This window comes from Mastomys coucha, unplaced genomic scaffold (assembly GCF_008632895.1).
Source record: "Mastomys coucha isolate ucsf_1 unplaced genomic scaffold, UCSF_Mcou_1 pScaffold14, whole genome shotgun sequence".
Classification (NCBI taxonomy): Eukaryota; Metazoa; Chordata; class Mammalia; order Rodentia; family Muridae; genus Mastomys; species Mastomys coucha.
In genome coordinates this window covers 49,440,626-49,466,971 of record NW_022196896.1, presented here as the reverse complement: position 1 = coordinate 49,466,971, position 26,346 = coordinate 49,440,626, and the positions used below count along the sequence as shown (strand labels likewise).

General features: G+C 38.5%; 1 protein-coding gene across 1 annotated transcript in view; it reads left to right on the top strand.

Annotated features, from left to right (window-relative positions):
• Positions 1–26,346, top strand: part of Pkhd1 (PKHD1 ciliary IPT domain containing fibrocystin/polyductin) — a 480,627-nt gene that overhangs the window by 59,891 nt on the left and 394,390 nt on the right. The window contains exons 28-33 of the mRNA XM_031366970.1: positions 4,381–4,511; positions 7,649–7,784; positions 10,232–10,427; positions 11,052–11,119; positions 13,637–15,238; positions 17,594–17,737. Of these exons, the coding sequence (XP_031222830.1) occupies positions 4,381–4,511; positions 7,649–7,784; positions 10,232–10,427; positions 11,052–11,119; positions 13,637–15,238; positions 17,594–17,737 (2,277 nt within the window). The remainder of the gene's footprint in view (positions 1–4,380; positions 4,512–7,648; positions 7,785–10,231; positions 10,428–11,051; positions 11,120–13,636; positions 15,239–17,593; positions 17,738–26,346) is intronic.

Below are 26,346 nucleotides of genomic sequence, written 5' to 3'. Positions count from 1 at the left end.
AAAAAAGATATTGTAGGTATTGAAGGGGGTCTTTGGGAGGAGCAGTGGTACAAAAGGGAAACAAGAATATGATTCAATTATATTTAATTTAAATAAGTTTTTAAATGTTAACAAATTCAGATAAATTGAAATCATGTAACTTTTCTCATCATAACGCAATAAAAGTTTTTAAAAAAAATGAAAAAAGAAAAAGAAACAGGGAGGAGACTGAAGGACTTGGAGAATCACGCATCACCCTCTCACACTGTAGTCAAAGGAGTGAATCTCTGAGAGGGGATGATTTCAGATGCATGTGAAGATTCAGGCTGTGGGATCTGGGAGAGGCTCAGTGCACTGGGACTTTCCCCAGTGAACCCATTTCCTGCCCTGCCATCTAGACAGTGGCAGTGCTCACTGAATCCTGTAGGTGGCGCCATACTGGGTGCTGATGACCCTTAGTGTTTCAAGTGTGGTCCTGGGTGAGTGGCATCTATATCACCTGGGAGCTTGTTAGAAGTGCAGAGTCTTCCAGATCTCCTGAATCAATCTGTATTTTATCACAATCCTCTCTACGAATAGTCTAGCATGTGAAACCCTGCTTTGGGGATTTAATGAGAAGCAGGAGAGGCTTGTCAAAAAGAAATTTAAATAACAGCAGAGTACAGGATGAACAAGTATAAAAATGAGATCTGTAATACTTAAAGTCACTGCTTATCTTTGTCCTCGAGCATACTTTCAAAAGAGGTTTTTTGAGGACAGTCTTGGCTTTTCTTACAGATGGTTAGTCCACTTTTGTGCTAAGATAGAACTGCCTTCTCCTTAGGCAGGGACTCTCATGAAACACATAATTTCAAATTCGAATGGTAAAGTCTCACCACCTCTAAATTTCTCACATCTACCCTTGACAAAATCATGATCATGAGAATTTATTTAGCTCTCATCATGCATCAGAAACTCTTAGTGCTGTGGCATGGTAAGTCAAAGTAGTTATGCTCTTGGATAGGTAGTGGTAAGGGTGTTGAACAAAAAGAGTAAGGGGAGGTTGTGAAGAGGGAAGGAGGATGCTGCTCAAGATTCACTGGAGGCATGGCATAAATGACACCGGAGAGTAGAGGCCATTAGAAAGTGAAGAAGCAAGGCTGCGGGAGACCTTATGGAAGAGAACGGGATGCAGAAGAAATATCATGGTGCCTCGATTCAGAAGCAGCGTGGCCTGTTCAGAAACATCCCGGGCATTGCTGTAGCTGAAGGGAATCTCAGTATACTTTTGATGTGCACCTAACTCATAGTCCAAGCTGTTGAACCTATTTTTCATGTGCTTATTGACTATTTCTGTTATCATCTGTTCATGCACTCATTTAACGTTTGCATTTTTTTTTTTTGTGATCATTTTTTTAAAAAGACTCTTTAAATATCCTGGGTATTGTCACTTCTCATTCTGTTTTGTAGCCTGTCTTTTTCTTGTTTTCCTTTTTGCTATGGAACTTTTTAATTCGATGTGATCCTGTCTCTATTCTCATTATGTTTTTCTTTTTTTTTTTTTTTTTTAACTTTTGGAATTCTATGTAGAGAGCCATCACTATGCTTATATATATTTTATCATTTCTTTTCTTTCTGAGAATATAATGGATCATCATCTCTTCCCATTTCCTTTCCTCCTTCCTAACCCTCCTATAAACATCCCCTGCTCTTTCAAATTCATGCTCTCTCTTTTTCATTAATTGTTAAACTTATATTTGAAGTATTTCACCTGTTTTCCTTTAGTAGTGTCACAGTGTTGGGTCTTACATTAGTGTTTTTATTTATTGTGAATTGGTTATTGAACCAGATGAAACATAGGGATAGATATCATTAATGCTGGTGATAGGGGAAAAAAAAGAGGCTATGTTCTTGGGTGGGTGATGTTGATAAATGTATAGGATATATGTTATATAAGATGGGAGGGGCATGAAGAAGAATGGAGGAGTTTCATTCTGATACATGTGAATATATAACTTTCCTAACACCACTTGTTAAAGAAGATTTTCCTAATGTGTTATTATTCATGTCTTCATCAAGACTCAGATGGCTGTAGCTATGTGGGTTCTCTCTTCTGGTTTACTGGTCAACCTGTCTGGTTTTCTCTTGATACTATGTTGTCATTACTATGGCTACTTTAATCTTGTATTTGGATACGTAGTGACCATTTTACATATGCTGGAAAATATTAGTAGCACACTTAATCAGAAGTGGAATTTCAGGGCCAGGGGTTTATATACACTTGAAATTTTGATAAAGGGCTCTAGAAACATTTCTCAGTGGTAAAAGTACTTGCTATACAGAGTTTAAATCCCAAGAAGCCACGGGAAATACCAGGTGAGCACATGTTGTCTGTAAACAAACCCAGAGAACAGAGACTGGATTCCTAGCTCAAGCTGGCTGATAAAGCTGTCCACATCAATGAGCTCTGAGTTTGATTGGGAGAACTTGCTCCAGTGAATAAGGCAAAAGAGCTATGGAGGATGACTCCTCACATCAACCTCTGGACTCCACATACCTGTGTACATATGTGCACACATAAACATGTACCCACATATGCAAAAACTTATATAGACACATGCACATGACACACACATTGGAAAATAAAATCAAATGTAACACTGATAATATAAGTATAAAGAGAAAATATTCTCTTTAAAGTTTGTATAATTTTTATCCATATAAGTATGGATATCTCTTTCTTACATCTTACTAGTATATATTTTGAAACTTTTTTGATGTCTAATCTTATAGATGAAAAAATAGAATTTCTGTATCTCAGGAAGTATATATCAGTTTCCTTTCTGTGATGTTTATCTGTCTTTCTTTCCAGTTTGAATATTTTTCTTATTTATTTTAAGACCTTTAAAATATTTTTATATTTATCTATTTTCATATTTTTATAATTTACACATAATTTTATATAATTAAGTATGTTTGGCCTTTATACCTTTAGAGATTGTTAAATATTCAGAGTAGGCATTCCATCTCTGAGAATACATGAAAATAAATTTCTACTTTTTTTCTACTTTTTCCATTTATTTATTCACTTTACAACCAAGTATCAGTCCTTCCTCTCCTCCTCCCATCCTGTCATGAAAGTCCTCCTCTCATCCCCCCTTCTCTTTTGAGAAGGAGAAGCCCTCCTCTGGGTGTCACCCTCCCCACTAAGCCCCACACCTCCTACCCCACACACCAAGCTGCTATGGGACTAGGTAAAATCCTCTCCCACTGAGGCCAGACAAATAGGTCTGTTTAGGGATGCAGGATAGACTTAATCTCTTTATATCCAAAATTTTTACTTGAAATTTGCTTTGGATGAAAGATGGGAGTCTCAAGTTCAGGTTTTATCTTTTATCATGCTTTTCTCTTTATTTTGTTTATTCAATAAATTATTTGCTTGTTAAGTAAAAGTGGCTATAGTGGAGCCACATGCTCATCGTGTCCTGTAGATTTATGTGCCAGAGCTGCCTTTTGGATTGTCTGTTCTGCCAGCTCTGAGCAGGTGCTATCATTACATTCCCATCATTACTTGATACCTCTTTATTCTTGTTTCTGAATTTTGTTTTCTTGCTAATCACTTTTCACTGAACTTTAGAATCTCTTTGCCTAATTTACATCAAAGTTCCACCATGTTTTATTGGAATCATATGTGTGCTTTTTATGTTTAATTTTGAGAAGTTACAATACTTACTTTTTACCTACTTATGTTCATTTTTTTCTAGTTTTAAGCTAATCAATTAAGATATTCTGCATTTTAAAATTTCCTCCAGTGTTTTTTCTATCAAGTTTATTTATAGATAATGTACCATTATTGAAAGGAAAATAGGAGAGCCATCATGTTCTCTTTTCTGCTTTTTCTTCTTCTTTTTCCCCGTTTGGAAACACTTTTAATTTGTTGGATTCAATAATGAGGAAGATGAGGACCAATGACCTTGCAGGCCAGTGCTAAACATGAGCTGCTGGGGTAGCAGCATGGCTGGAGGTCCTGGCTTTGGGGCTCCTTGCTCTTAGGAAACATCACGCTGTCACGCATTGCTTCTTGGGAAAGAGTATGTTTTTAGGAGTGGAATGAATGATATTTAGAATGTAGGGCAGAAAATGTTTTCAGAAACTACTTGCTTCTTTGACACTTGTCCACATCATTATATTTTATTCATAAAGGTCTCCAGAAAGGCTCACTACTCTTTCTGTCCTGTTCTTACTGCTTCTTCCTTTATGGGAGGTAATTTCTACATTTTAGTTCAGTCTTTTTCCATAGTTTGAGCATTGTTTTGCATTTTTGACTTAAGGACTATTTCAATTTCATTTTAATTTTTCCTGTGACTAACTTTTATCTGCCTTTATGTCTATGTATGTGTGAAAATGCTGTTCTTATTACAGGAGGACAGTGGGTTATCCTCAGAGGCTCTAGTTTGGAAGGTGTTAGCCTGGTGCTATTTGGAACTCAGTCGTGTGTCATTGATGTCATTAGAAGCAATTCGCGACAAATTCAATGCAAAGTCCCACCTAGGGTAAGAAGACTCTGCTATTATAATGCCCAATATTAACTTGTGAGCTCCACACACCCCAGGACCAGGTAACTTCCTGGGATGCTGGGAATTGTAGTTCTGAGAATATAACAGAAGCTCCATAGGGAAGTATGGTGGCCTATGGGTTTGTTTTTATAAATCTCTACAACAAATGTCTCAGGGCTGGGAAGTTTCAGAGAGTGGTCCATCTCTTGGTCAGTGTTTAATATTTAATAAAGTTTGCTTCAAACTTGGCCCAAAATGGTGGAATTGGTTTTACTTTGGTGATTCTCATTGGTGACCATAATTAATTAGCAAACAGATTTTAACACATCCCTTCTGAGGACTAAAGTCACTAATCCAAACTTGTCATCATAACAATGTGCTTGTTTCATTTATCTACTGTTTGTTTTGCTATGAAAAAACTGAGCCCTATGTCATAATTAATCTCATTTAATTTTTTAAAGAACAAGGCAACTCAGACATCCTACTCTGCTTTTAATGAATATTGGTACTATAGAATAAGCAATGGTAGCAAGACACATTATGTTTTCTTTTTTGTTTATTGAGAAAACAAGTTGTATATGTTAGTGGTTTTATTTTCTGGCAAACTTGTAGAACACAGAAAATTTTAGAATGCTTGATTCTTATTAAATATCTCCCTACTTACTCTCTACTATTTTATTTGTACTGTGAAAGCAGATCCCCTGGGCTGAAGAGATAGCTCTGTTGTTAAAGTGCTTGCCTTTCAAGTAGGAGGACTTAATTTTGATCCTCAGCACATAAGAAGATTGGAGTGCTCGCATATGCCCATAATTCCAGAACTGGGGAGCCAGAGACAGGCAGATCCTTGGGGCTATCTGGCTGGCCAGAATCCTAACCAGAAAGTCCCAAGTCACAGTGGGACACCCTGTCTCAAAAAAGAAGGTGAATAGCTCATGAGGAATAACACCCATTCCTGATCTTTGGCCTCTATGTGGACACATAGATGTTTGCATATGAAACCTCCCTCCCTCCCTCCCTCCCTCCCTCCCTCTCTCTCTCTCTCTCTCTCTCTGAATACATACACGACCTTGCATACATGCCCCTGCTCATACACATACTCTCAAACACAAAACAAACAACACAAATAAGGTCCCAAGTTCCCATTTCTTTCTTATCAGTTCTGTCTAGTGTCCATTGTCTAGGGTCTTGCTTTTCCCTTTCCTGGAGTGATTGGCAAAGGCCGCATTAGTCCCACAGTCAGGCTAATTAGGGTTGTCTTGGTGTCTTCATCATTCTTAGCAGCTCCATGCCCCAGAGGATGACTAGTTACTGAACAAGCGTGTCCAGTATGACAGAGGTCAGAGTACCAGCCGATCACAGGCTCTACAACTTTAGGTCATGCAGTTCCTCAAGTACCATGAAAAGCTAGCTTTTACATAAAAATGACATGCGGTTATTATATTAGCTGCACTGTAATTGTTTGACTAGTCCCTCTTATCAGGTGTTTAGATAATTTTTAAATTTGCCCTATTATAAGCAAAGGCTTTAGACCATCCTAATAATTATATTTTGAAGATATTTATATTTTCCCTGGACTCATTGATCTATGTTTTAAAGTAGACATAAAGTTGTGTTGTCTACAGTTCTTTTCTGGTTTATGTGGTCGGCATCACTGTGTGTGTTTGATTTCTAGTACTTTGGTCTACCATGGGTGTTGTGTTGTGTGTGTGTGTGTAATTCCCATTAAATGAGTGAAATTTGAAGTCTTTGGGTTTCTTTTACTACAGAGAATAAACATTAGAGAACAAACTTTAAATTTTGAACAGAGTTAATGTATGGAAAGATAAAATGGAAGGCAGAATGACAATAATGTTCTCTTTTCTGTTTTTCTTTCTCTGCCTCCCTGTTGGAAACACTTTTATTTCTCTAAATTCAAATTGAAATAATATTTTTTGTTACATCAACAGAATGTGTTCACATTATTATAGTTTTTAAGTAATGCTGGTAGAAACAAACAGGGTTCTTTGATTCTCCCTCTCTAATTTCTTTTTTTCCTTATGGTCTTTCTTATAATAGAAGCCCACCATGTTTTAAATGAATTTCCTCATGTCCTCACTCTGTCTACTGAAGCTCTGTGTCTTGCTTTGATCTAGGTTGGATGAATCTAGGCTTTTATTTTGAAGATTTTATTTTGTTAGTTCTTTGTTTACTCTTACTAGTAGACTGTTTCCTAGAGCTTATATTTTCTCTCTAGACTTTTAAAAACTCTTTGCCAGTTCCGTCCATGGATGTAATGCATTTGATGATGTTCACTCATACTACCTTCCCTTGCCTCTATTTCATTTCCTCTGGATTTCTTCTCTTTAAATTACACCCCTTCTTTTTAGGATCTACTGAGTTTAATAGAGTTTCTTGAATGAACATAGGGTGGGAAGTTATTTAGTAGAGCACGAGAAACTTAGCAGTGACTACACTACTGAAGAAAATAACTGTCACATTCCCCAGCAGCCATTAACTGCCAGTATCTCCTCAGCTGGAATAATCTTTCTGAACCACACTTCCTCCATCTCTGCTGGACTGTTGATACATTCTGTCTTATGCATGTCTTGTACAGTTAACTGAAGCTTCTGTGAGTTTTCATGAATGCAATGATCATATCATGTATAGACAGCAGCATATCATAGCACATCTCCTCATCCTTTGGTCTTATATTCTTTCCACAGCACTTTCTTCCATATTTGTAGAGCCTTGAGGGGTAAAGAATGTGTCTTTTTATTTTGATTATCATTTATCTGTGAGATAAAAGCCTTACAAAATACAACAGAGGAGGGAATTTTCTGAATATTTCCACTTCTGAAACTACACTCACATACAATGAATAGTTTAGCTAGGTATAAATACTACTGAAAATATCTTTCTGCCCAGAAACAATTACTGTGTGAAGGGCACATCACTTTTTCTTACCTTTCAGAGCACAGGTAATATTCTTCAGTACTCAATTTGTCTAAGTTCTTGCCTCCCTGCAGGAGTTGAGGAAGTAGATTCAAAAATATATTCTATGATAAGTAACTTTTCCTTTTTTTGGCTGACTATGCTTAGAGTTTTCCTTTACTCTCAAATCCAACCAAGATTTGAATTTTAAAATTGATTTTCAGGGGAAAGACGGATACACTGTGAATGTGACTGTGATCAATGGGGACCACACCAAAGTTTTGGTCAGAGCATTTACTTATGTCTCCTCTTTAAATCCAGTGATTGTGTCTTTGAGCAGAAACAGAAGCAGCATAGCAGGTAAGACATATGTTACTTCAAGCCTGTTTTCACTTTAGAGCTTTAATCCTATTAAAAAATCAGTTAATGGACTATGGATTTTGATTTACTATTTTATTTATTTATTTAAGACAGGGTCTCACTGTTTAGCCCAGCTTACCTGATAGTGATCTTGAACTCACAACACTCATTTCACTCTTCTGTGAGTTAGGGTTATAGGCATGCAAACTGGATTTAGCTTATTGTATTATAGATGAAAAAATTTTCAGGTTACCTGTCAAAAATTAATCTTATATCTGATTTCTTCTCTGTGAAAATGGAACTATTTCTTCATGAAAATGATATGAATATTGATTTAGTATTCAATAAATATTTACTGAGCCGCTAATTTGTATTGCTACTGCCAATTGTATAGACACATAATAGACTTTAATTCTTAGCAGTAATTTATGGATTTAGTTTTCAGAGATGAAAACTAAGGAATAGGGTCTATGTAACCTATATGTACCTTTAGCAAGTAATGAAGCTGCAATGTAAACACCAACAGTCTAAAGATACCAAGCATTCAGTTACTTACAGTTGAATATAGGTTTTAGTAGTAGATTCAATTGTGGCAGATTTATAATTATAGAATAGGTACTCTGAGTAGCAAAATATTCTTGTTTTTTCACGCTTACTGTGTATAAAAAGGATTTTAAAAGCATTATGCACATGAAATTGCTCAAACTTTATTTGAGACTGACTACATTGCCTGCCTTTGGATCCCTTACCTTAACTAGGCTCCCTTGTCTAGATTCAATAGAAGGTCTGCCTAAACCTACTGCAACTTGATAGGCCAAGGGGGTTGATATCTATGGGAGGCCTCTCCTTTGAGAAGAAAGGGAGCTGCTTGAGAGGAAGGGAGGTGAGAGGGAAGAACTTTAAGGAGAGGAGGGAGGAGAAACTGCAGTTGAGATGTAAAGTAAGCAAATACATTAATTAAAGAAATCAATATGTGTGCGTGCACACACCCATGTGTATGTGTAGGTCAGAGAACAACTTCTGGGAGCCAGTTCTCTTCTTCTACCCTGTGGCTCGCGGGGATCACACTCAGGTTGTCTGGTTGGATGGCAACTATATTGACCCTCCTCCCTTCCCCAAGCCATCTTACCTGCCCCTACTGACATGATTTTGTCAGCTCTTTGACTACCTTTGACAATTTTTTGAGGGTGATGCGTCCCTTAAACTCTAATGTCTTTGTCATGAACAAGACATATTTTGGTTAGAAAAAGTTGAGGAAAAGCGTTTATGATATACACACCCTTTCAACAGGCTTGTTGGTGCTACCCAAAGGGCCATAGAAATAGAAAGCAGAGAGGGAAGCTTGGGCTTGCTTTTCCCAGTACACATTTTCCAGTACATTATAATACCTTAATGGCTGAGGTTGCTTCAACTTCAAGATGCCCATCGTATTTTATCAGGGCAGGAGATGACAATTAGCTTCATCTGCATACTTGACACAAACCTAAAATCACCTGGAATATGGAACTTCAGATGAAGATTGGCCCAGATCAGATTGCCCTGTGGGCATGTGTGTGAAATACTTTATTTTCTTTAAAAATTTCTATTTCTAATTCTGTTTCTATTTATGGGTACCACATGTGTCCCTGTTATTCATGGAGGCTAGGAACAGATATCAGATTCCCTGGAACTGGAGTTATGGATGGTTCTAAACCACCATATAAGTGCCGGGAAGCAGATCTAGGTCCTCTGTAAGAGCAGCAAGTGCTCTGAACCACTGAGCCCTCTCTGTAGATCTCTGTGAGGCATTTTCTTGATAGATAATTGATACATCAAGGCTCAGCTAGTTGTGGGTGGGTCTGGGGTAAACAGGACAGAAATAAGCTAGGGAGGGGCAAACAAATCAACAGTGTTCAGTGGTCTCTGCTTCAGTTCCTGTCCTGGGTTCCTGTCTTAGGAGCTCCTGCCTCAGGTTCCCTTGATGATTGTAACCAAGAAGCCCAAGAAACCCTTTCCTCCCCAAGTTGGTTTTGGTCAGTATTTTATTATGGGAACACAGAGCAAACTAGGACTCAGTGGGAAGATCAAATGAAGCGATAGTGTAAAGGTCCTCTTTGGTGGTGAGAATGTTTTGGAATTGTATAATACATTCTGGAGACGTAAATTTTTGCTTTTATCAGCACAAAAGTTGAGGCTCAAGAAAAGAACACAGGGCACTGCAGGTTAGGAAGATAAACCTCCAAATTACTTAATTTTCCTTACAGGAATAAAAGCAAATTTGTCTCAGCAATTTTGCAGTGTTGATGCCCTTGAAGTTTTAGGCTGTACCTCTGTTAAAAGAATGTTAGAAACTTCAAGAAAAAAAATGGATAGCTGTTAATATGTACAGGGCTGACTTTATTTAATTATAAAAGATGTAGTAGTTGAGGCCAAAAGTCTGAAAGTAAATATATTCTTTTTTGACACAGGAGGTGAGATTCTGTTCCTTGGGATGGCACTGCTGGAGAACTACACAGATCTGGATGTACAAATCCATGTTCAGGACACTTCTGCTCAGGTCCTTTCACAGACATCATGGAGACTAGAGGTGGTGTTGCCTCCACTGCTGCCTGGCACCCATGTGATTTCAATGTTCATTAATGGAGTCAACATTCGTTCACAAGGGTAAGATCAACACTGTGGTTGAATTTGGGTCTCTTTGATGGACTAGCAACTCATCTGGGAAATTCTACTTTGAACTAAATGTCTTCTCTTTTCCACATAAAGTGAGTTGATAAAGATATAAGAATTACAAACATATGAATGTGTCTTCAAGCCTTGTGGACAATTCACTCCTTAGACCAATGGGGGTGGGGGGAACGTTGGGTTCCTTGTTGGAGAAAAAGGAAATCTCTGCAAGTTGGTTGAGGTGAGAATAGAGTGGACATCTCTGTCTAAAGAAGGTAAGCCTTTAGTGGAACACTTTAATAAGATTGTGTCTGCGGCTTTGAATTAATGGTTAAGTAGGTGGATAAGCCATGCCTCCTGCTTCGCCTTTACCTATCTCTGTACCTTGAAATCGCTCTGGATTTTCTCAAGAAATTCTCTCTCCCTAATCTAGGAAGTATCTAACCTGTGTGAGACTGAGACTGATGAAGCCACTGGTCCAGGACAATGCCCCAGCCTTCTCTCTACTGTTCCTTCTCTATGAGCAAGAACACTGATACTTGCTTTCCATCATTGCTCCTCATCTCCTCATCTACTTTTGCTCATCTCCATGATACTTTCTAACACCACCATCTTCTCTAGGGTTGATCTCCATATCCAGTACCTCACTGAAGTTTTCAGCATGGAACCTCACTCTGGGTCTCTCTTGGGTGAGTGGTTCTGACATCGCACATAATTTATCCAGCTAGTTGTTTTTCCAAATTGTCAGATTTCATTCCCAGACTAATGATCAGGTGAGGTCAGGGTTGCAGGGGCTAGTGAAAGAAATTTCCTTTGGTTCTCAGTTCCAGAAATTAAAGAGTATAAAAAGGAGAGGTAGCTAGCTTTTGTTTTCTACTGGAAATATTGAAACACCCCGTGGACAGCACACTCAAGCACTCAATAAACAGCACACTCAAGGATCCAATGGATAGCACATTTAAGCATCCATTAAAAAACACACTCAAGTATCCAGTAGACACCACTCTTAAGCATTCAGTGTACACTACATTCAAGCACCCAATGGACACCACACTCAAGCACCCAATGGACAGCACACTTAAGCATTCAGTGAACAATACATTCAAATATCCAGTAGACACCACACTCAAGCATCCAGCGGACACCATACTCAAGCAGGTATTAGGAAGAGAAGGGCAAGCCCCCTACAACAATTATTTTTGACATTATATGTACAAGCAGATGAGGGAGGAGTCTTCAGTATCTTCACTTTCCTCTAAGGATCAAAGACAAAGGAAGAAAAATAGAAACACAAATGCAGTGTGGGAAATGTAAGAGCTACATAGAACGTTACATCAGATACTTTAAGAGATGGCAAGAAAATGAAAGAATTCAAATTTTCATTCACATATAAGTTGATAGTAGTATAGCTGTCTAAGACATACAAATGTATTCTAAAAATTTGTCTTAAATATTCAAATAATACCAGTTTTGGGGTTTGAAGAGATGGCCAGTGATTACGATCACTTGTCACTCTTATAGAGGACCAGGTTCAGTTCCCAGCACCCACATGGTGGCTCACATTGGTCTATAACGCCAGTTTCAGAGGACGTGTCATATCCTCTTCTGGTCTCCATGGACACAGTATATAGTGGTACATAGACATACATGCAGGCAGAATACCCATACACATAATATGGACCCCAAGTCTTGGGGGCACCAAGCTTAACTATTTTCAGTAATGCATTTTTTTTTATTCTCTTCACTAAGTAATGGAATACATGTCACATGAAAGCAGAAGATTGGGTTATTTGAGAGAGGTAGAACCAGCAAGAGGGCAGGAAGAGTGATGGATTGTGGAAGGGACTGGGGAAGGGAAATGAATAAGAACAAAGTAAAGTGACATACATTATCAAAATGTTGTACTTAAAACCCATGACTTTATGTGGTAACTTAAAAACAAAGCCAGTAGGAAAAATTAATTTTTTCCACATAGGCAGTGAAGGGGAAACTACAGAAAGAGGTGTAAGATGCTGAAAGCAGATGGCCCTTATGCCAGATTTTAACAGTTAAATTACCTCTGAATTATAGATGCACTTTAACTTTTCTTCCTTGGCTTTCTTTCAAAATGATTTAAGAACCTTTTTCTTGTTGCTTGTTACTGACAGCCTTGGAAAGTAATTCTTACGACTGTTTTGTCTACACCAATTGTACTCAGGGAAGTCTGAAATGAAAGATACTAGTTCAAGAAGAGTAATATATATTCTTAAACTCAAATAAACTATAATAAAACTTTTTATTATAACAATTTAACACCATGCTAATTAGATAATGTAAAGATCTTTTTTTAATGTTTTTTTTGTTTTTATTTTTTATTTTTTGTTTTTTTTTGTTTTGTTTTTTGTTTTGTTTTTTTGCTTTGTTTTGGTTTGTTTGGTTTTCTTGAATCAGGATGACTCTTTGAGGATGTTCAGCTATTTCTGCCTTGATAACATATGTCAAACAGAATGGAGTAGCTAGTATCTGTTACCAGGTAGTTGAAGATATTATTTTTAAAAAGAATATTTTATGTTATAAAAAGATATACTTGAAATCCAGATGTGGTAGATGACACCTATGATTGAAGCATTGGAAGTCCAAGGCAAAATTATGCTGAGTTTGAGTCCAGCTTGCTCAGAGGAGAAGGGGAGAGGGGTGGGGAAAGGACTCCGTGAAAGGGGGTGGGGGCAGGGAACAGCAACTGTGATGGAATGAATGAATGAATGAGTGAATTAATGAATGAATCAATCAATTTTATCTCACAAAACAAAAAAAAAATCTTAAAAAGTATTCTTACAAAACAATTTGAATCACTGTACTGCCATGTGAATTTTGTCATTTCTGAGTACTGGCCTAATGATCAGAAATTTAGCCATGATGAGGATGAAATTTGTGCACCGTACTTTGACTCATTGCAGCAGACCTGTACAAGTGATGCAGTTCTTATTTGGAATATTAGCTTTTACATTAATGTGTGGTGTGTGTGTGTGTGTGTGTGTCTGTCTGTCTGTCTATAAGCATCATCCCTAGTGGGCATGTAGAGGTCGGAGGTCAGCTTTCTCTTTTCATCATGTGGGTCCTCAGGAGTTAAACCATGGTTGGCCACGAACAGAGGCCTCCAGCTGCTGAGCCTTTCAGCTGGCTGGAATATTCACTTTGAATCTGTGTCTTTCACGTTTACACTTTAGGGGGAACGCTCCTCAGCCTCTCGGGAGCAGGATTGGGCAGAGACCCAGCTCTGATTCGGGTGCTTGTGGACAATCGTCCCTGTGATATTGTGAACTTAACGGAAGTGAACATTTGGTGTGAGACTCCCCCCGCTCTACTACCGCCCAGGGCACATGTTCTCACTGTCCCAGCCTCTGTGGAGATCTGGGCTGGCAACACTTCCTCCTTCCACGGACCAAGCTTGGTGGCGAAGGGCTTTACCTTCACATATGACGTAGCAGCAACACCAGTGGTCACTGCTATGTGGGAAGAGCTCAGGAACAACAGTGTGAGGTTTTATGTGGAAGGAAATAACCTCTCTGACTCAGTCATTCTTTTGAGATCCTTGAGATGTGACCTTGAAGTGCAGTATTTTGGTGAGAGCATGAACCTGTCTGAGTGCTCCCTCCCTCTCCACGGTTTAGAAGCTGGGGTCTATACTCTCCAAGTTCGTCACAAGAGGATGGGGTTTGCCAATATGTCTGCGGTGCCTCAGAAATTTGAGTTGTCACCTCAGATTATCGCCATCTTCCCAACACATGCTTCTAAATGTGGTGGGACAGTACTTACTGTGAAGGGCACGGCCTTCAGTTCCAGAAGGAGGTCAGTTCACGTTGACCTTTCAGGTCCTTATGCTTGCATTATTTTGAGTTTGGAAGACGACACAGTCCTATGCCAGATCAGCTTTGTGGGTGACCAGTTTTCTGAAACATCATTGGCTCTAAACATCACAGTTCTGGTCAATGGGATGGCCAGCAAGTGTGAGGAGAACTGTACACTCTTCATAGAGGAAGCGACCACTCCTACTGTGGATGCTTTGACTGTAAGCATCAGTGGGTCCCTAACCACGGTGCTCATGAGAGGCCAGAGGTTAGGAACTACTGCTGATGAGCCAATAGCATTCATGGATGATCAACTTCCTTGCCACACAACTTTCTTCAATACCAGCTATGTGGCATGCCAGATGAGAGATTTGGCCCCAGGGTTCCACTACCTGTCAGCTGTTCATACAAGTGCTGGATATGCTTGCTTCAATAGTTTTTCTAGAAACTTCTTCATCATGCCTCAGGTGTTTGATTATTTTCCTAAGGATTTTAGCATCCATGGTGGAAGTCTCTTGACTATAAAAGGCACAGCCCTGCGAGGACGGAAAGCTACATTTGTCTACATTGGCCAGCAGGCTTGTCTAACGGTGAACATCAGTTCTGAGTTAATCCAGTGCATCGCTCCTGCAGGAAATGGCTCTGTTATTCTGGAAATAGATGTGGATGGAGTTTTATACCACATGGGATTTGTTGATTACAGCAGCACCTTTACCCCAGAACTGCTTTCTGTTTCGTGGAGTCATGACATCTTAACCTTTACAGTGGCCCGGATCTCAGGGGCTGCAAATGTTGATATTCTTATTGGGACATCACCGTGTCTAGGTGTCGCTGGTAACCGTACGGTTCTCCGGTGCATGGCTCCTTTGCTCTCTGCTGGGGAGTACCTTGTCACAGGTTATGATCACAGCAGAGGATGGGCCTCCTCCACTCTCATTCTTGTGCTGAGAGCCACTGTGACCTCAGTGACCAAGAACTATGGTAAGTAGAGAATATAAGGCATAATATTTTCTCTACAGAATGAATTAACTGTTACTTTCAGTTTTGGAAAGAAGGGTACTAATGTTACTATGGCCAACAAAAGACAAAAAAAGACCTGGGTAACCTCTTGACCCCTTATAGTCACAGTGTCTTCCTCAGGCCCATCTTGTGAGGTATCATATTTTTACCTTCATTTTTCATCATAGAAATTCCACATATTCCCAAAGTAATGATTTATTTTATTTAATTTCAGGCAACCACTTCACTGAACAAGTATTTTAAATTTAATATCAGTTGCTAAAGCTCATTATTTGATTGTATAAGAGTATATATGTGTTCACCTATTTTAGACATGCACTGATTTGTATTATTTAAAACATGTTCACTTGCATTAATTTTTGCTGTTTTGTAATGGTTCACAGGTGAATTCATACTCCACCAATAACACGCCAGTGCCTTAGTACGTGTGCTGGTTAAACTTAAACAAAGATTTATTTATTTTCTATTTTATGTATATCTTGCACCCAAGGTGCTCAGGAGGTTGGAAAAGGGCATCAGATCTGCAGGCATTGGCACTACAGGTAGTGTGAGCTGCCCATTGTGGCTGTTGTAACCAAGTTCAAGTCTTCTGGAAGGGGACTGAATACTCTTAACCCCCGAGTCATCTCTATGGGCTCCAACATTTTTGGTTTTTCTTTTAGATACCCTGACATTTGTTTAGCCTTTTTTTTTAAAGGTCTCTGTTAATTTACTTTGCTGAAGTAGCTCCATCATGATTGTGATGTAAAAACATGGAGGTACTACCCATGATATTTCATAGACACTTGGCTTCTGCTGAGTGGGATTCTCTTGGGATCAGGATTTGCATTTGGTGGCAGTGGTTAAGGTAGCTAATGAAGCCTTGATTTTTCTAAGATTTGACTTACTTATTTAATAAAGGACTCTGGGCTGGATAGTCCATAAATTCTTCTCCCTATTCCTCAAGAAACCATAATTTTTTGTGGTGAAAGAGTACCATAAAATGCACCTACAGTAGGAGACACCATCCTGGAGTGGTTGAGCACCTGTGGGAGGAACTCCATCCCTCTAATGCAGTGGTTCTCAACCTTCCTCGTGCTGCAACTGGCCCTTTAATACAGTTCCTCATGTTATCGTAAACCCCAACCATAATGTTTTGTTGTTGTTACTTCATAACTGTAGTTTTGCTACTGTTATGAATTGTAATGCAAATATCTGGTACACAGGAGCAGGTCGGTCTTAGGCGTCCCCTGTGAAAGGGTCATTTGACCCCCCCAAAGGGGTCTTAACTCATGGGTTGAGAATCACTGCTCTAGTAGAGATTGAATCTCTGCATCCCCGAGTGACCCAGCAATCTGGACTAACTTTGCTTACCTAAGAACCTTCAAACATGACTTTACTGTGGCACTTACTGATAGTGGTGGAAGTGGAACAATGATTGGAGGTATTAGATGTTAAACTCTTGACTGCAGACATTTATATAAGGAGACTCTAGCTATCTATCAACATGAAATGGAATCTATGAAGGTCTGGAAAAATATCTCTGCAGTAATTTTAAGTAAATGAGAGGGCTTCAGGATAATATGTACATATAATTCCTTTGTATATACTGTATATATTATATATACACATATACACACATACATGCACATACACATATAAATGCATGTTATCTATATATGTTTTATATGTATATTATATATGTATATACATGTTTATATGTGTGTTATATATGTATGTATATATAATGTGTATACACACACACACACACACACACATATATATATATATATATATATATATATATATATATATATAAGCATTTGGAGGTAGTGGTTAATGTAGCTAATATAGCCTTGCTTACATATATATATATATGTTATATATGTTATATATACATGTATGATTATGATTTGAAAACATGGAGAGAATCATTCAATCCATATGTATCTATCATATACATATATATATACATGTATATAACACACATATATACACACACATATATAATGTTTGCTAAAGAGTTGTAGGTGATTAGGAGAAATTAAACTTTTGTTTCTATTTTATGCTTTTTTGTATAGAAATAATTTTTTTGTATAGAAAAACTCAAAGCTGTAAATTAGCTGTTTATACATTGTGACTACAATTTTTAAACATTGCCCAACACACAAAAAAAGCTGCAGGTCAGAGCCAAGCAGAGAGGAGCACAGAGATGCTGGGATCAGCTGTATATATCCTGTGGGGGTCGAGGAGGCTGCACAGTGAGGAACTGATGGTTGAGCTTTGTGTGCAATAAGCCAAGATTTGCCTCCTAAGTGATGAGATTTGTCTCTGAAGGCTGCCTGGGTGGAAGGCTTTTGCATGTGCTCGGAGCAGGATTTTCTCCAGGGAACATCTCAGCTGCCGTATGTGGTGCTCCGTGCCAAGTCTTGGCTAATGCGACAGTGTCTGCCTTCAGCTGCTTGGTTCTGCCCCTGGATGGTAAGAGAAAAAAAATCACACATAGACAATTATGTAAAGATCATGTCCTTTGGCCCTTTCTGTTTCTGTTTTGCTACTGTACTAACTACTACTGGGAGTAGAATTTCTTCTTTTCTATCAAAGATGGTAGAACCTGGGGCCTGGGGAGGTGACTCAGTGGGTAAATTGCTGGCTTTGTTTTTTTTTTTTTTAGACAGGGTTTCTCTGTATAGCCCTGGCTGTCCTGGGACTCACTCTGTAGACCAGGCTTTGTAAGAATGAGGACTTGAGTTCAGAACTCTGCACCAATGTTAAAGCTTATTGTAATGGTACATGACTATAACCCAGGAGTAGGCAGAGGTGCAGAGATAGGTGAATGCCCAGAACTTGCTGGGTAGGCACTCTAGCCGAAAGATGAACTCTGGGTTCAATAAATCTGTCTCAAAACTAAGGTTAAGAGGGATGAAGATACTTGAAGCCAACTTCTGGACTCCACATGCACACAACTAGACAAGTGTATCACTCTACACACATGCATATCCTCCCACACTCAACCATGTACACCTTACACATGCATATAACACATAGACAAAAAGAATATCATTAGGAATCATTTCGTTGATTGTTTTGTTTTGGCCAGTCATGTTTGGTTTTACCTTAGGTCTCTGGGCTAGCCAGTTTCTGGTTCCTAGCCATCCAGGAAGTGTTGGGCATGGGCTGCCTCACGTGACTTGGGCTTCAAGTTAAGCCAGACATTGGTTGGCCACACCCGCATTGTCTACAAACACTATTGCCCCAGTACATGCTGCAGGTAGGACAGAGTGTAGGTCAAGGGCTTTGTTGCTGGGTTGGTGTCCAGGTTTCTCTTTCCATAGCCTTCAGAGCACCTTCCAATACCAAAGAGACTAGAATGTAGTGGTGAAGTCCATGCAGGGACTAGCTTAACCTCTAGATGTTCGGTGGGCTGTGCGAATGTTGTCCTTGACAATGGGGCTCCACTGTCAAGTTTTGCCCTAGCATCAGCCTGGCTTATTTGGGGATTTCCTCAGGACCCTCTTGCCCAGCAACTCAAGCAAATGAAACTGTGACCCACCACTGGAAGCCTTGCTTGGCTATAAAAGATGGCCAGCTCAGACTCCCTATTTCCATTACCTGGAGTCTGCACTAGGGTCATCCTCATAGATTCCAAGAAGTTTCCACTGCTCTAGTTTTCCACATCACCCCCAAATGCCTCCCCCATTTTACCTGTGCCTTCTACACTTTCTCCTTCCATCCTTTCCCCGCAATATGATCCTTCCTGATCCTGTCTCCTCTTGCCCCAGTCTACCCCAAATCTATTCTATTTCTCCTTTCCAGGGAAATCCATGCATCCTCTTTCCAGCTTCCTCTGTACCTAATCTCTCTGGGTCTGTGGATTGTAGCTTGATTATTATTTACTTAACAGCTAATATTCACTTATAAGTGAATACACACCACGCTTCTGTTTCTGGGTCTGGGTTACCTCAGGAACATTTTTTTTTGTAGGTGCACCCATTTGCTTTCAAATTGTATGATGTCATATTTTCTTTTATCAGCTGAGTAATACTCCATTGTGTAAATGTATCACATTTTCTTATCTATCCTTTGGTTGGATGTCTAGATTGTTGTCAGTTTCTGGCTGTTATGAGTAAAAGCCTCAGTGAATATAGTTGAACAAATGTCCTTGTGTTAGGGTAAAGCATCCTTTGGGTATATGCCCGGGAGTAGTATAGCTGGGTCTTGAGGTAGACCAATTCCCAGTTTTCTGAGGAACTGCAAGATTGATTTCCATAGTGGCTGTACAAGTTTCTACTCTCACCAGCAATGGAGGAGTGTTCCCCTGTTCCACATCCGTGCCAACATGAGCTGTCACTTGTGTTTCTGATCATAGCCATTTGACAGGTGTAAGATAGAATCTCAAAGTAGTTTTGATTTGCATTTCCCTGATGGCTAAGGATGTTGAACATTTAAGTGTTTCTAGCTTTCAAAGATTCCTCTATTGAGAATTCTGTTTATATCTGTATCCCCATTTTAAATTGTATTATTTTGTTTTTTGATATCTACTACATATATATGTTTATATGTATGTACATGCATCATATATATGATCCTAGCCCTTTATCAGATATAGAGTTGGTAAAAAAAAATCTTTTCCTATTCTTTAGGCTGCTACTTTGTCCATCTGCCCTTTGCCTTACAGAAACTTTTCAGGTTCACGAGGTCCTATTTATTAATTGTTGATTTTAGTGCCCGAGCTATCAATATTCTGTTCAGAAAGTCATCTCCTGTGCCAATGAGTTCAAGGCTACTCCCCACTTTTTATTCTATCAAGTTCAGAGTGTCAGGTTTTATGTTGAGGTTTTTGACCCACTTGGTCTTGAATGTTGTTCGGGGTGGTAGATGTGGATCTACTTACATTCTTCAACATGCAGCCATCCAGTTTGACCAGTACCATATGCTGAATATGCTGTCATTTTCCTCCAATGTGCATTTCTGGCTTCTTTATTAAAAAAAAAAAAAGGAAAAACAACAACAACAACAAAACCACAACAGGTATCTATAGGTATGTGGAGTTATGTCTGGGTCTTCAGTTCCATTCTGTTAATCAATGTGTCTGTTTTTATGCCACTACTATGCAGTTTTTATTACTATAGCTCTGCTGTACAACTTGAAATCAGGGTGATGGTACGTCCAGAAGTTTTTTATTGTTCAGGATTATTTTAGCTATCTTGGAATTTTTGTTTTCCACATGAAATAGAGAATTGTACTTTTAAGGTCTGTAAAGAATTGTGTTGGGTTTTTTGATGGGTATTGTGCTGAATCTGTAGATTGCTTTGGTAAGATAGCCACTTAAAAATTATTATGATATCAGTTTTATTGATCCATGAGTATGGGAGAGCTTTCCATCTTCTCATATCTTCTTCAATTTCTTTCTTCAAAGACTTGAAGTTTTTATTATACAAGTCTTTGAACTGCTTGGTTAGAGTTATCCCAAGATATTTTTATATTATTTGGACCTATTGTGAAGGGTGTTTCCTGGATTTCTTTCTTAGTTCATTTGCTCTTTGTGTATAGAAGGTTGTGTATATTGGTTTTGAATTAATCTTGTATCCAGCCACTTTGTTGAAAGTGTTTATCAGCTGTAGGAATTTCTTGATAGAATTTGGGGTTACTTATGTATATTGTCCTGTCATCTGCAAATATCAGTACTTTGACTTCTTGCTTTCTAATTTGTATTACCTTGATCTCCTTTAGTTGCATTATTGCTCTAGCTGAAACTTGGAGTACTATATTGAATAGATATGGAGAGAGTGGGCAATCTTATATTGTTTCTGATCTTAGTGGAGTTGCTTCAAGTCTCTTTCCACTTAATTTGATGTTGGCTATAGGTTTGCTGTAAATTGCTTTTATGTTTATGTATGTTCCTTGAATCCCTAATCTCTCCAGGACTTTTATCATGAAAGGGTGTTCTCTCTCTCTCTCTCTCTCTCTCTCTCTTTCTTTGTCAAAGGATCATCTATTGAGATGATCATGTGGTTTTATTCTTTCAGTTTGTTTGTGGTGGATTACCATGATTGATTTTCATATGTTGGACCATCCATACATCTCTGGGATGAAGCCTACTAGACCACTGTGGATGATTCTTTTGATGTGTTCTTAGATTGGATTTGCAAATGTTTTATTGAGTAGTTTTTCATCTGTGTTCAAAAGGGAAATTGGTGTATAATTCTCTTTCATTTTTGAGTTTTTATGTGGTTTGAGCATCAGGATAACTATGGCCTCATCAAATAAATTTGGCAATATTTCTTCTGTTTCCATTTTGTGAACAAATCGGAGTAGTATTGGCATTAACTCTTCTTTGAAAGTGCAGTAAAATACTACTCTAAAATTGTCTGGCCCTGGGCTTTTTCAGTGGCTGAGGGGAGGAAACTTTTAATGACTGCTTCTATATTGGTAGGGGTTATAAGTACATTTAAGTTGTACCTATCTTGATTTAATTTTGATAGGTGGTATCAAGAAATTTACCCATTTCTTTTACATTTTTCAATTTGATAGAGTACAGGTTTTGAAAATATGTCTGTGATTCTTTCTATTACTTCAAGGTTTGTTGTTATTGCCCCCTTTTTCATTTCTTATTTTGTTAATGGATGTTCTCTTTTCACTGTCTTAGTTTGGATAAGGGTCTATCTTGTTGATTTTTCCCAAAGAATCAACTCATTGATTTTTTTGTACTCTTTGTTTCTATTTTATTGATTTCAGCCTGCATGTGTTTGCTTCTTTTTGTTCTAAAGCTTTCAGGTACTGTTAAGTTGCTAGGATAAGATCTCTCCAATTTCTTTATGAAGGCACTTAGTGTTATGAACTTCCCTCTTAGTACAGCTTCATTCTGTCTCATAAGTTTGGGTATGTTGTGTATTACTTTTTATTGAATTCTAGGAAGTCTTTAATTTCTTTATTTCTGCCTTCACTTTTTTTGTTTCATTCAGTAGAGAGTTGTTCAGTTTCCCTGAGTTTGTAAGCATTATGCTGTTTCTCTTGTATCGTGATATCCAGCTTTAATCCATGGAGGTTGGACAGAATGCAGAGCATTATTTCAATTTTCTTGTATCTGTTGGGACATTGTATCTGAACATGTGATCAAGAATGGAGAAATTCTCATGAGGTGCTAGGAAGAAGGTGTGTTCTTTTGATTTTGGCTGAAGTGTTTTGTAAATATCTGTTAGGTCTATTTGGTTTATAATATATGTTAGTTCCAGTGTGTGTGTGTGTGTGTGTGTGTGTGTGTGTGTGTGTGTGTATAATTTTTTTTGCCTCAGTGACTATTGGTGAAAATGGGGTAATGAATTCTTCCATTATCAGTGTGTGAGAGTAAGTAGTGTTTGCTTGCTTGCTTGCTTGTTTTTTTTACAAACTTGGGTGCCCTTGTGTTTGAGGAATAGATGTAAAGAATTGGAGTATCATTTTGGTGGTCTTTTCTCCCATCTCTTTTGACTAATTTGGGATGAAGTTTATTTTGTTAAATAGCAAAATTAAAATGGCTACACCAGCTTGCTTCGTATGTCCTTTTGCTTGAAATACTATTTTCCAACTGTTTCCCCTGAGGTAATATCTATCCTTGATGATGTTGAGGTGTGTTTCTTGTATGCAGCAGAAGGATGGATCCTCTTTTCACATCCATTCTGTTAGTCTGGTTTTTTTTTTTTTAAATTGGAGAATTAACGGCCATTGATATTAAGACATATCAATAGCAGTGACTGTTACTTTCTATTATTTTGGTGGTGATGGCAACGGTGGTGGTGGTGATGATGGTGTATGTATTTGTGCATGCCTACATGTATGCTTCCATTCTTTTGATTTTGCTGGTATGAAATTATTTATTTCTTCTGTTTCTTATGGGTATAGTTAACCTCCTTGGGTTGGATTTTTTCTTCTAGTACCTCTGTTGTACTGGATTTGTAGATAGTTTATTTTTGACTTTATCATGAAATTTCTCATTTTCTCCATCTATGGTGATTAAAAGTTTTGCTGGGTATAATAGTCTGGGCTGACATCTGTGGTCTCTTAGAGTCTGCAACAATCTGTCCAGGCTGTTCTGGCTTTTCTTATCTTTATTGAGAAGTCAGGTGTAATTCAAATGTTTTCGCCTTTATATGTTACATGGTATTTTTCCCCTTGCAGCTTTATATATTCTCTTTCTTCTGTAGGTTTAATGTTTTGATCATTATGTGGTAAGAGGACTTTCTTTTCTGGTCTAATCTATTTGGTGTTCTGTAATCTTTTCCTACCTTTATAAGCAGGTTGCTTTTGAGGTTAGGAAAATTTTCTTCTCTGATTTTGTTGAAAACATTTCCTGGGCCTTTGAAGTGGGAATCTTTTATTTCTATTCCCATTATTCTTAGGTTTGATCTCTTCATAGTGTCCCAGATTTCCTGGATTTTTTTTTTGATTTAATGTTTTCTTTTATCAATGTATCCATTTCTTTGATTATATCTTTGATACCAGAGATTCTCTCTCATCTCCTGTATTTTGTTGGTGATACTTGGATCTGCAGGTGAGCATAGGGTGTCTGCCTGAGTTGGAGTAGAGTGGAAGCCGGGGAAGTGGGAGGTAGATGGTCTGTGGTGTCTACAGGAGGCGTGGACAGTGGGGGGAGGGGCCCAGCAGGTGTTAGGCTGCAGTGCTAGGTATGACCCTGAGGATCAGGTCTAGGCAGACAGAGGTTTTAAAAAACTTTCTCATATATATATATATGTATATATATATATATGTATATATATATATATATATATATACATATATATATATATATTGCATGAATTGATAAACTTTAAAACAACTTAGTATTATTTTAAAACATTAAATCTTAACCAGGAGTACTAAAGGAAAAATGAAGTGTTCAGGTTCAGGTAAGTTTTGGTACTGTAAGTTTGAAAACTCATATAGGGAAAAAATAAATTAGCATATTTTAGAGAATTTGGTTAAGTGTTAGAAACTGAGAATTAGCTACTTGGGTTTTGAAAGGAGCAATGCTGGAATTAAAGGCTGTAACTTTTACTGTGGCCACAAGGTGTCACCAAACACTCATCCATGGCACAAACACACATTTCTCTTTCATTAAAAACAGTCTTTGAAAAGAAGCTTATTCTTATGGTCTTGTAAAGGTCTCCTTCACGACCCTTATGTAAGATCCAGGTGGAGGTCTAGGGATCCTTTGAACCTTCTGAAACTAAGCTAAATGCTCCGTGTCCGACTGTGTTTTCATTTCTTCATGTGAAAATACACCTGTAATAGACAACAAATGGTTAAGAGACTGCACATGAGAAATTGTTAGAGATCACTAGTAACTCTCCTGCTGCATAGGACTGCGTATGACCGGCAGCACGGGGAATCTGTGTAACCCAGAGACGTTGTTGGAGGAAAATCAGCTGCAATCCTCACACCTGTATTCCGGTTGCCACTCAGAGAGAATCCTTCCATCTTTCTATATTGCTAGAACAGCCCTCCTGAACAGTCTTAGTGTTAATCAGCTTTCGCAAAGTCGAAGCATGTTCCTCCGCTACAACAGTATAGTGTGCCTGTGCCCCAGAGGTACTTTTGCAGCATTGCCTGGGAATCTGTTAGAAATGATTCTCAAGATTCATGTAGGCTGGAACTTTCTACACAAACATTTTGATGTTTCTTCTCCGATTTCCTACGTTGTTGCTTAACTTAAAGCTCAAAACCAGGTAGTTTATTAAGCAGGTTCTAGAAATATTTGGAACATCTCAGATGTTTGCCTATAATTTGATCCTAGGTTTGTTATTAGCAATAGTGCTGTTTTCTGGTTTATGATCTTTCTGCTAAATTCTATGCCCTCCTTTCACTCCTTCTCTTTCTCCCTCTCTGTGCAGAACATGGTGTGCACACATGCTTATGGTATGTGTGCATGTGTTGTGTGACATTATTCCTAGGGAGACATGAACAAATGTCTTCTCACCCCAGATCTGGAGTTTATACACATCAAAGTAAGGATACTGTCCAAGTTCAGTTTGGTGAACCAAATAGTTTTATTGGGGTTACTCACAGTAGTATGGCTGAGGGGTCACTTACAGGAGCTGAGTCTCCAAGCAGCTCAGCTGCTCTCCTCTGCTTCTTCCATGCAGCTTAGCTGTTATGTCTCTTCAAGGCAGCTCAGCTTATTTAAAAGTATGTTACACACCACTTATGTGTGCTCAGGGAAAGAGGGACCTAGTAAATCTGGTCAGTTTCAGGGACTTCCTATGGTTTTGAATTGATGGAGTTGATGGACCATCCTTCAAAATGGAATATTTTATCTCAGAGAAAATTTCTACACAACATCAATAGGTGCTCATGTATGCAACATGTGTGTCTGTGTGTATGCACATAAGTTCATGAATGCAGTGTGTATGCATGCGTTTGTGTGCTTGCATGCTTCTTTGTTTTTTGAGACAGGGTTTCTCTGTGTAGCCTTGTCTGTCTTAGAACTGCTGTGTAGACTAGGCTGGCCTTGAACTTGTGGAGATCCACCTGACTCTGCCTCCCAAGTGCTAGAATTAAAGGTGGGTACTACCATTACCCATATATTGCTTGCTTATATGCATGCATGTGACGTGTGTATGCATTTGGCGTGAGTGTCCATGAATGTGCCAAGAATGCATCTGTGTTTCTGAAATGACTGCACACAGCCTGACCTCTTCTTGTTTATATGACTTCTTTTTCCTGCCACAGTTCACGGCTCCCCTCTTCTCCTTTGGTCTTTTGTTTGTACTTCTCAAATTTAACAAGGTCTCTTTGAATTCTGACCCTCGGTTTGAAATATTTTCAGTTTGATTTTGCATGATAGAGGGATGGTTCCTATCCCAGATTGTAGATGAATGTCTTAAGATGCGAGCTTTCCTAATTACAGTTTGCTTGTTCTGATGCCATGTACTAATGTGTTTCCCTTTTAGAGCAGAATGGGGAATAAAGTGGGAGATGAGAAAAGTTCCTTGGCAGGTTTTGGGGTCAACTACCTTTAACTCCCCTCAGATTACACTTCTAGCAAAAGAATATTTTATACAATGGGTGCTAAAACATCCAGTTAGATGAAATTCGTATTTCACTTTTGTTTA